The sequence below is a fragment of the Babylonia areolata genome, chromosome 14, assembly GCF_041734735.1.
Source record: "Babylonia areolata isolate BAREFJ2019XMU chromosome 14, ASM4173473v1, whole genome shotgun sequence".
Taxonomy (NCBI): Eukaryota; Metazoa; Mollusca; class Gastropoda; order Neogastropoda; family Buccinidae; genus Babylonia; species Babylonia areolata.
In genome coordinates, this window is record NC_134889.1 from 1,337,793 (window position 1) to 1,347,133 (window position 9,341).

Genomic DNA, 9,341 nt, shown 5'->3' on the forward strand with positions numbered 1-9,341 from the left:
GAGAGGGACAGAAGGAAAGACAGAGGGTGGACAGAGAGTGATAGAAGGAAAGACAGAGGGTGGACAGAGAGTGATAGAAGGAAAGACAGAGGGTGGACAGAGAGGGACAGAAGGAAAGACAGAGGGTGGACAGAGAGCGACAGAAGGAAAGACAGAGGGTGGACAGAGAGTGATAGAAGGAAAGACAGAGGGTGGACAGAGAACGACAGAAGGAAAGAGAGAGGGTGGACAGAGAGGGACAGAAAGAAAAACAGAGGGTGGACAGAGAGTGATAGAAGGAAAGAGAGAGGGTGGACAGAGAGTGATAGAAGGAAAGAGAGAGGGTGGACAGAGAACGACAGAAGAAAAGAGAGAGGGTGGACAGAGAGGGACAGAAAGAAAAACAGAGGGTGGACAGAGAGTGATAGAAGGAAAGAGAGAGGGTGGACAGAGAACGACAGAAGGAAAGACAGAGGGTGGACAGAGAACGACAGAAGAAAAGAGAGAGGGTGGACAGAGAGGGACAGAAAGAAAAACAGAGGGTGGACAGAGAGTGATAGAAGGAAAGAGAGAGGGTGGACAGAGAGTGATAGAAGGAAAGAGAGAGGGTGGACAGAGAGTGATAGAAGGAAAGACAGAGGGTGGACAGAGAGGGATAGAAGGAAAGACAGAGGGTGGACAGAGAGTGATAGAAGGAAAGACAGAGGGTGGACAGAGAACGACAGAAGGAAAGACAGAGGGTGGACAGAGAGTGATGGAAGGAAAGACAGAGGGTGGACAGAGAGTGATAGAAGGAAAGACAGGGTGGACAGAGAGTGATAGAAGGAAAGAGAGAGAGGGTGGACAGAGAGTGACAGAAGGAAAGACAGAGGGTGGACAGAGAGTGATAGAAGGAAAGACAGAGGGTGGACAGAGAGTGATAGAAGGAAAGAGAGAGGGTGGACAGAGAGTGATAGAAGGAAAGAGAAAGGGTGGACAGAGAGCGACAGAAGGAAAGACAGAGGGTGGACAGAGAGCGACAGAAGGAAAGAGAGAGGGTGGACAGAGAGTGATAGAAGGAAAGAGAAAGGGTGGACAGAGAACAACAGAAGGAAAGACAGAGGGTGGACAGAGAGCGACAGAAGGAAAGAGAGAGGGTGGACAGAGAGCGACAGAGGGAAAGACAGGGTGGACAGAGAGTGATAGAAGGAAAGACAGGGTGGACAGAGAGTGACAGAAGGAAAGAGACAGAGAACGACAGAAGGAAAGAGAGAGGTTGGACAGAGAGCGACAGAAGGAAAGAGACAGAACGACCGAAGGAAAGAGAGACGCTGACGATGCCTGCATGCCGTGCCGTGAGCAGGAGCTGATGAAAGCGGTGGACCCTGACTTGAAGCGCCATGAAATGGCCGTCAGCAACCTGTCCCCCGAGGGTTGTGCCATCCGTCGTATGGTGCTACCTTTCCTGAAACTGAAGTACTATAAACACCTTGTGTCGTCTGCGCCTTAGTGTAAGTGGTTGTCTGTAATACGGTCCTGTTGGCATGAAGCTATTTTCCATCTGTGATAGCGTGCTTGTCTGTCTTAAGTCCCATGGGTATAAACCTTTCAGAATTTCCCTCTTTCACAGTGTGAATGCTGGTCTGTCTTACAGTCCTACAGGTATAAACCTTTCAGAACTTCTCTCTTTCATATTGTGAATGCTGGTCTGCACACAAGGATATCAGTTGTCTTAATCCCAGAACACACGAAGTGCGGGCCATAGCTACTTCGGCTGCTTTCCAGCACTCGGTGCCACTGCAGCATGTCTTGGAGGCAGCCTTCTGGCGGTCTGAGAATCCCTTCATCAACTTCTACCTCCGGGATTCCCGTATGACCAGGGCTGACGGTTCCAAGGGGATTTCCTTTGTCACGAACCAGTAGGCGTTGCCCTCCTCCATTTGCTTTTAAATTCTGCATCAGTTTGACATGGTACAGTATATGACACCAAAAGGAGGAGTTTGTATTATACTCTATGTTTGGTGTTACATATACTTACCATGTCAAACTCGAATGCCCGCCCGTCCGTCCCCGCGTCTCCGCCGTGGTTCTCATGGGGCTCTTTCGTTCATGGCCACGGAATGATTCAGCGCTTATAGCTGTTAGAGGTGTTTCATTGGCTAAGAGCGGGCCAGACTAAGAGGGGCGTCTTTTCACTGTTAGCCGCGCGAAATTTGGCCCAACAGAGCAAACCATAGGCCTAGTTTGCATCAGTTTGACATGGTAAGTATATGTAACACCAAACATGGAGTATAATACAAACTCCTCCTTTTCCCTCAATGTGAATGCTGGTCTGTCTTACAGTCATTCAGGCATAAACCTTTCTTCTCTCTCAGTGTGAATGCTGGTCTGTCTTACAGTCCTACAGGTATAAACCTTTCTTCTCTCTCAGTGTGAATGCTGGTCTGCCTTACAGTCGTTCAGGCATAAACCTTTCTTCTCTCTCAGTGTGAATGCTGGTCTGTCTTACAGTCATTCAGGCATAAACCTTTCTTCTCTCTCAGTGTGAATGCTGGTCTGCCTTACAGTCGTTCAGGCATAAACCTTTCTTCTCTCTCAGTGTGAATGCTGGTCTGCCTTACAGTCGTTCAGGCATAAACCTTTCTTCTCTCTCAGTGTGAATGCTGGTCTGCCTTACAGTCGTTCAGGCATAAACCTTTCTTCTCTCTCAGTGTGAATGCTGGTCTGTCTTACAGTCGTTCAGGCATAAACCTTTCTTCTCTCTCAGTGTGAATGCTGGTCTGTCTTACAGTCGTTCAGGCATAAACCTTTCTTCTCTCTCAGTGTGAATGCTGGTCTGCCTTACAGTTGTTTAGGCATAAACCTTTCTTCTCTCTCAGTGTGAATGCTGGTCTGCCTTACAGTCGTTCAGGCATAAACCTTTCTTCTCTCTCAGTGTGAATGCTGGTCTGTCTTACAGTCGTTCAGACATAAACCTTTCTTCTCTCTCAGTGTGAATGCTGGTCTGCCTTACAGTCCTACAGGTATAAACCTTTCTTCTCTCTCAGTGTGAATGCTGGTCTGTCTTACAGTCGTTCAGGCATAAACCTTTCTTATCTCTCAGTGTGAATGCTGGTCTCAGTCGTACAGGCATAAACTGTTCTTCTCTCAGTGTGAGTGCTGGTGAATGGTTTATTTATCCTGACATCTGACGTGATATGAACTCTGTGTCTTCCCAACATTGGTGTCATTTTCCATGATACAGTGAATTTAAGGTGCATACTCCAAATGGGGAAAAAAAAAAGTTTGATAATACATGCGGCACATCAAGGGTGCACAACAGAACGATAGAAAAGTTGAGCACTGATGGGTTGATTGTCGTGGTGGTGATGTCGGCACCTTCTGCTGAAATCGTCGTCAAAGCCCTGACATCATCATCACAACTCTGTGTCATCAACTGACATGTCTGCTCTGCCAGTCTCTGTGATGATGCCGTGTCATCAGCTGACATGTCTGCTCTGCCAGTCTCTGTGATCATGCTGTGTCATCAACTGACATGTCTGCTCTGCCAGTCTCTGTGATCATGCCGTATCATCTGCTGACATGTCTGCTCTGCCAGTCTCTGTGATGATGCTGTGTCATCAGCTGACATGTCTGCTCTGCCAGTCTCTGTGATCATGCAGTGTCATCAACTGACATGTCTGCTCTGCTAGTCTCCGTGATCATGCCGTGTCATCAACTGGCATGTCTGTTCTGCCAGTCTGTGATCGTGCAGTGTCATCAACTGACATGTCTGCTCTGCCAGTCTCTGTGATCATGCAGTGTCATCAACTGACATGTCTGCTCTGCCAGTCTCTGTGTCATCAACTGACATGTCTGCTCTGCCAGTCTGTGTGATCATGCTGTGTCATCAACTGACATGTCTGCTCTGCCAGTCTCCGCCTTCTGGAGGACACCCTGTCTCTGGCCACCCTGTGCGTTATTTGAGTAAACCGGAGTTGTTTGTGACAGCTGTTTTTATTCCGATTTATGGGAATTTCAGTCGTTTTCATCACCACCAGTGTCACACTTACAGGTTAGGAAGCTGACCTTGATACAGTTCTAATTCACAACAATGTTTCAACGTAATAATCAAACATAAAGCATGCCGTATGATGGGACGTATGGGTCAAGAAAAAGTATGATAGGACGTATGTGTCAAGAAAAAGGATGATAGGATGTATGGGTCAAGAAAAAATGTATCAAGTATGCCTTTAACATAACTATGGAATATAACAAGTTTGTGGAAAAATGGGCACTTTATAACTGTTTGATACAAGATTAAGCTTTTCAATGCTACCTTGGAACTTTGACATTGAACATATATTGTTTTGCTGTTATAGATTTGTCAGTACTTAGAACTTAATTATATGCTTACCCTATACTTTCTAATGCACAAAACATATAAATTCTGTATCTGTAAACCTTTGTCTGAATAAAAAATGTTGAAAAAAAAAGAAAAAAGTATCACAGTATAATCAGCAGAGATGCCAACTATTATGATTTCACCATTTTTTGTTACTACGCCAATGTCAGGATTGTTCCAATGAGTTCTTTTTCGACTACATAGCATGGTCACACGCTTTCCTGTCGTGACACTACCCAGACACTCTAGACTTATCAATCACAAAGCCAGGGCGGTCAGCACTAACCTTGGTCTCACATGATGATGTTCAGCTAATCGCGTGTGTGCTTACATTGAAACAGCACTGAGTGGACCAATCAGCTTAATTGTAGCAGTTACACTTGTGTTGTAGGTAGGCCTAAGTGTTTGTGTGCCTTGTAGATAAAATGTATGTTTGCTGATGTGGCGTGGAGTCTTGAGTGTTCCCACCAAAATCAGAATGTTCCTACCAGATTACCTGATTGTTCCTGCAAACACTTGACAGGGGTAGGCATCTCTGAATTTGAAAATATGGTGACCAGCGTCAGCGCATGTCTGCACTATGCTGCGGCCTGTCATCAAGCATGGTCAACATCTCCCATCTCTGCTGAGGAAAAAAAAAAAAAAAAGTATTGACCGTTTCTATCAGTGATAAAGCACAGCAGCAAAATGGTTCACACAAATTTCAATTTCAAAATAAAATATTGATTTGCTTTATTGTTTTGTAGGCAGTGATGTTTGTACTCCTCTGTGTGACGCTGAAGTTGAAAACAGGGGGCTTTGGACATTAAAAACTGAGCATGGAAAACAGGTTGTAAGACAGTGAAGTTGACAACAGGCTGTAAGTTGAAAACAGGCTGTAACAGTGTAAGTTGACAACAGGCTGTAAGTTGAAAACAGGCTGTAAGACACACCCACTGATGTGTCCCCACTTGCTAAACAAAGTAACAACAATACCCAGAAATCGACTTCCTCCATTCACACTGATTAACATCTCAGCATTGTTTTAGAGCAGAGGAAATCGACTTCCTCCATGACGTCTCAACATTGTTTTAGTACAGAGGAGAAATGTCCTGTCATACTTTCGTCACTGCAGTTGATGAATTTTATAGCTTCTGAAACACTGAAGACAGGTCAAAAAAAAAAAAAAAGGGGGGGGTGGAGAGAGAGAGAGAGAAACAAAAATCTGAATGGTTCTTGTCGCCACACAGTTCTGTTGCTGGGTAATGATAATTCATGACCATATTTAGTTTCACCATGTGTTTGTGATTAAAAAAACCAAGTACGAACACTTTCAACGGGTTCAGCTGTGGGTCTGATCGAACTGCTGCGTTATTCCGTACTGCCTGATGACTGCGGATTCCTTAGCACACGCTAAGTCATGGCAACAGAGGGTTTTCCCTGGCAAATTTCTGTAGGAAAATCCACTTTTGATAGAAAAACCGATACACTTGCTGACAGACGGAAAAGGCTGGTTTGGCTCTGTGGAGAGCAGCCCCAATTTCACACAGAGAAATCTGTTGTGACAAAAAGTAATACAATACAATATAATGCAATACAATACAGTACAATACAGTACAGTACAATACAGCACAGTATAGTACAATACAATACAATGCAATGCAATGCAATACAATTCCATATATTACAAGACAGTACAATTCCTTGCAATACAATTCCATACAATACAATAACAATAACAGTGCAGTACAATACAATACAAAAAATTATCAGTACAATACAATGCAACACAATATAATTCCATGCAATCAGTACAATACACTAAAACACAACCAATACAGTTCCAGGATGTCACCAGTGAGCTCTGTCCTTGTGTGTCGTGTGCACTGTCTGACCTGGTCATTCTTTGAGGAGAAAAAAATTAGTTTGATCAGAAAAACATGCCTTCCTTGTTCCGTGATCAGGAGTGATGTAACATGGAGTGTGTCATTTCTGACTCACTGAAATTTTTTTTTTTTTTTTTTTTTTGATAACGTGATTTCCCATTAACCTGAAGCATCAGCTATCTGCTGTCCAGATACATACATTACATGCGCCCTTGAACTTTTGTTTGCTTTGCTTTTGAAGTGGAAGTGGACAGTTCTTTACAGTACTCAAATGTAGCGTTTATTCATCAGATTTGTGTTTAGGATTAACCTTGATTGCTCTGTGTGTGTGTGTGTATGTGTTTTTGTGTGTACATGTGTGAATGTGCATGTGTGTGTGAGCATGTGCACATGTGTGTGTGCGTGTGCGCGCATGTGTGTTTACTTGTGTGAATGTGTATGCGCTGTGTGTTTACGTTTGTCTGTGTATATGCCTGTGTGTTTATTTATATGTGTGTGTGTATGTGCATGCGTGTTTACTTGTGTGTGTGAGTGTGTGTGTGTGTGCATTCATTTGTGTGCATGTGTGTTTACTTGTTTATATGTGCGTGTGTATTTTCTTGTGTGCGTGTAAGTGTGTGAATATGTGTGTTTACTTGTGTATGTGTGTTGTGTTTACTTTTGTGCATGTGTGTTTACTTGTGCGAGTGTGTTTACCTGTGTGTATGTGCGTGTGTTTACTTGTGTGTATGTGCGTGTGTTTACTTGTGTGCATGTGTGTGTGTGTGTGTGTTTACTTGTGTGTATGTATGTTTACTTGTGTGTACGTGCGTGTGTGTACATGTGTGTTTACTTACGTGTGTGCTCATGCGTGCGCCTGTATGTGTGCACGCAGAAACTGGACGAGAAGATCCCCTACACGCGTCACCACGTGGCCGTGTCGGAGCTGACCAAGGTGGGCGGCACCATCAGCTCCCTCCTCATCCCCATCAACATCCAGCGCAATCCCAAGATGCTCTCCTCGGACATCACCAACGCCGACCTGGGCGCTCACACCACCTGGCAGATCTGGCACTAGTTCTCCCCCACACCCACCCCCCCTCCACTCCCTCCTCTCACCTCTCGCCTGAACAGAGAGACGCTGACGACATCGGGCAAGGCAGGATTTGGGTGTGGACGTTTTGGCACCATCACGCGTGGACGATGAATCATCTTGGCACTGAAGACGCAGATTGTTCGGCCAGTGACTTGCACGGCTGATTGTAGCTTTTTGATTTGAATTATTGTTTGTTTGGTTTTTGTTTGTTTTGTTTTTATTTTTCTGATAGCGCAGTGCCTGCATAACGTGTAACAGCCTATTCATAGCTTTTTTTTGTGTGTGTACAGACGTTGGGGAAATATGTAGCCTAACCGTCTGGCGTATGTAGTTGTGAACATGAATTAGTGCATTGAAGCAGTGTACTGTTTGAAGAACAGGTGTGCAATGACGTGTCAAAACACTGGCAAAGCACAAACCAATACAGAAAAGGCTTATAGAACAAGCGTACAAAATAGTTAAATGTCAGTGAATGAGAATCAGTATGAAGAAAAAAAAAAGAGCATAAAAATGAAAAGAAAACATTAAAAAAAAAAAAAAAAGAAAGAAAGAAAGAACCACCTCAAAACAAAGAAATACCCCCCACATTCTCTTCCCAAATAACATCTTGTCAGACCCCAAGACACACGAGCAGACATTTATAAGTGTGCACATGCACCCATATCCACATCACACACACACACACACACACACACACACACACACTTGCAACAATGCTGGGCATTTCTGCTGCAGATTAGTTACGTTATATCAAAAAGTAGTTAGTTATATCAGAAAAGGCTGGTCTTAATTTAGCACATTTATATATATATTTACTTATCAATATGTATTTTTCTTTTCTGCAATTAATGTTTATTAGTATATTTAATAGTGCATGGGTTACTTTGAATCATGCACCGAAAAGAGCTGGTGTAATTGATCTTTTACTCTTTCTTTGTAATCACTGGTTCTTCATATGCATTCAGGAGAGTATTAATATAACAAGAGAAAGAACACAGGCATAATATGTTTTGCTCTGGACATGGAAGACTAGTATTAGTAGCAAGCTGCTTGCAGTAGATAGCCAGTGTTTTGGTGAGTGTTCATGCAGAGCGTGTTTCTTTTCTCAGCATTGAAAAAAAGCACAGCAGGTGGGAAGAGACGTTAACAAACATACCTTGTTCTGTTTCATTACACTACACACGTCTCTATGCGAACTGTGTCCATTAGCATTGTGCCAAAATATACACGCCCAAATATTCCTGTCACGGGCACTTTTGACTGAGCATTCCATGATAGGCTGATGGCTGTTGTTGACGAGGAAAAAGACGTATTATACATGAACAAAAAGATGTGTTATACTTTAACGTTAATTTTTTCCTTTCTTTGTTCACTGTGGATTCAACACTTGGGGAAACGTTCCATGGACAAGAGTTCGTATTTATATGTAAATTGGTTTAATTTTTAATAAATTGGTGAGAGTTTGTATTTACATGTAACTGGGTTTAACTATAAGTTGGTGAGGGAGCGTTATTCTACAAAAAGAAAATATGTGGACATTTTCACCTTTGAAAAGGGGGGAAAGCTTTGTCATGTTGGTATTTCTCCTACGTTCTGTCCCTGTCATGTTGGTATTTCTCCTACGTTCTGTCCCTGTCATGTTGGTATTTCTCCTACGTTCTGTCCCTGTCATGTTCCGTCGTTTCTTCTCCTCTTTCCTTGCTTGAAATGATTCCTTGTGTTGTTTGTCTAACTTTCAGTTTTCAGATGTGTGTTTGTCTGCTCCAGTTTCTGTTTTCAGATGTGTGTGTCTGCTCCAGTTTCTGTTTTCAGATGTGTGTGTCTGCTCCAGTTTCTGTTTTCAGATGTGTGTGTGTCTGCTCCAGTTGCTCCAGTTTCTGTTTTCAGATGTGTGTGTCTGCTCCAGTTTCTGTTTTCAGATGTGTGTGTTTGTCTGCTCCAGTTTCTGTTTTCAGATGTGTGTGTCTGCTCCAGTTTCTGTTTTCAGATGTGTGTGTCTGCTCCAGTTTCTGTTTTCAGATGTGTGTGTCTGCTCCAGTGGCTGTGTCCTTTCGTCCTG

General features: G+C 43.4%; 1 protein-coding gene across 2 annotated transcripts in view; it reads left to right on the forward strand.

Moving 5' to 3' along the window:
- LOC143289722 (N(G),N(G)-dimethylarginine dimethylaminohydrolase 1-like) overlaps nucleotides 1–7,828 on the forward strand; it is a 30,736-nt gene extending 22,908 nt beyond the window's left edge. Inside the window, exons 5-6 of one of the 2 annotated variants that reach the window (XM_076598795.1) lie at nucleotides 1,322–1,469; nucleotides 7,082–7,261. In XM_076598795.1, the coding sequence (XP_076454910.1) occupies nucleotides 1,322–1,468 (147 nt within the window). In that variant the 3' untranslated portion in view covers nucleotide 1,469; nucleotides 7,082–7,261. Of the gene's footprint in view, nucleotides 1–1,321; nucleotides 1,470–7,081 lie in introns of both variants that reach the window. The other variant, XM_076598794.1, reaches the window with a different exon arrangement.
- Nucleotides 7,829–9,341: the final 1,513 nt, after the last annotated feature.